This window comes from Dichomitus squalens (genome assembly GCF_000275845.1).
Source record: "Dichomitus squalens LYAD-421 SS1 unplaced genomic scaffold DICSQscaffold_169, whole genome shotgun sequence".
NCBI lineage: Eukaryota > Fungi > Basidiomycota > Agaricomycetes > Polyporales > Polyporaceae > Dichomitus > Dichomitus squalens.
Genome location: NW_006767051.1, coordinates 3,681 through 4,753, shown reverse-complemented (window position 1 = coordinate 4,753; position 1,073 = coordinate 3,681). Strand labels below are relative to the sequence as shown.

The 1,073-nt window shown below is 63.9% G+C and overlaps 1 protein-coding gene across 1 annotated transcript; it reads left to right on the top strand.

The window, feature by feature from the left end:
* Positions 1-75: 75 nt before the first annotated feature.
* Positions 76-990, top strand: DICSQDRAFT_73613 (uncharacterized protein; the record flags this gene model as incomplete). The annotated part of the gene is made up of 1 exon (XM_007371670.1): positions 76-990. A coding segment is annotated over one exon (915 nt), but the record flags the coding sequence as incomplete, so codon positions are not given.
* Between the last annotated feature and the right edge of the window lie 83 nt (positions 991-1,073).

Here is a 1,073-nt window from a genome sequence, read left to right as displayed (position 1 = left end):
GGGCACCCAGACGGCAACGCAACCCCGGACCCCATGACGGTATTACTCCAGTCGATGACTCTCCTCACCCAGTCCATGGCGCAGCTCGCCAACTCGACCACCGGGGCCAACAGCCTGAAGGCGGTTCAGAAGCCCTCTCCCTTCAAAGGCGAACAGGGGGGCGAAGCACGACGCTTTCTGGCCGCGTTCACTCTCTGGGCTATGTCCCAAGGGTCAACGCTCAACCACGTGGACGCCACGGGCAACGCGATCAGCGCGCACGACGACCAGTGGATTCGGGCAGTCCTCTCCTTCATGCAGGATAGTGCGGCTCTCTGGGCCACTCCGGCGATGGAGGAGATCACGCAGGGCACCACCCCGTTCAAAGGCTTGTGGACGGAGTTCCGTACCCAGTTCAAGGCCCGTTTCGAGACAGTCGACGAGGCGGTCGATGCGAAGGAACGCCTCCGTACGTTGTGGCAAGGCTCCATGACTGTTCCGGAGTACGCCGCTCGGTTCAACGAGCTCTCCACCCGCACGGGCTACTCCAAGGCCGACCTCCGTGACCGCTTCTACGAGCACCTTGCGGACTCCATCAAGGACGAGTTGGTACACACGGCAAGGCCCATCGCTTCCCTGGAGGACCTCATCACCATCTCCTCTGACATCGACGTCCGCGTCCGCCAACGCCGTGCCGAACGGGATCGTCAGCGCGGACGCACCACCACCACCACCACCGCGGCCAAGCCAGCTGTTCCGCTGCACACCACGCCCTTCACGCCGCCTACTAGAGACCCGAACGCAATGGACATCGACGCCACCCGCACGCGCGAAGAGTTCAACCGCCTCATGCGCGGCAAGTGCTACGGTTGCGGCTCTACGGCGCACGTCAAGAAGGACGGCGGCCACGATCGGGACATCTGCGGCTACTGTCGCCGCGTAGGGCACCGCGAGACGGTATGCATGGACAAGTTCCTGAAGAAGCCCCGCTCGCAGAAGCTTGCTGCAACGGAGGAGGGACCCGAGGAGCCTCAGGTCGCAGCGTCGACGTCGACGTCTGCAGATGCCGGAGCGACCAATGCCCTCATCGCCCA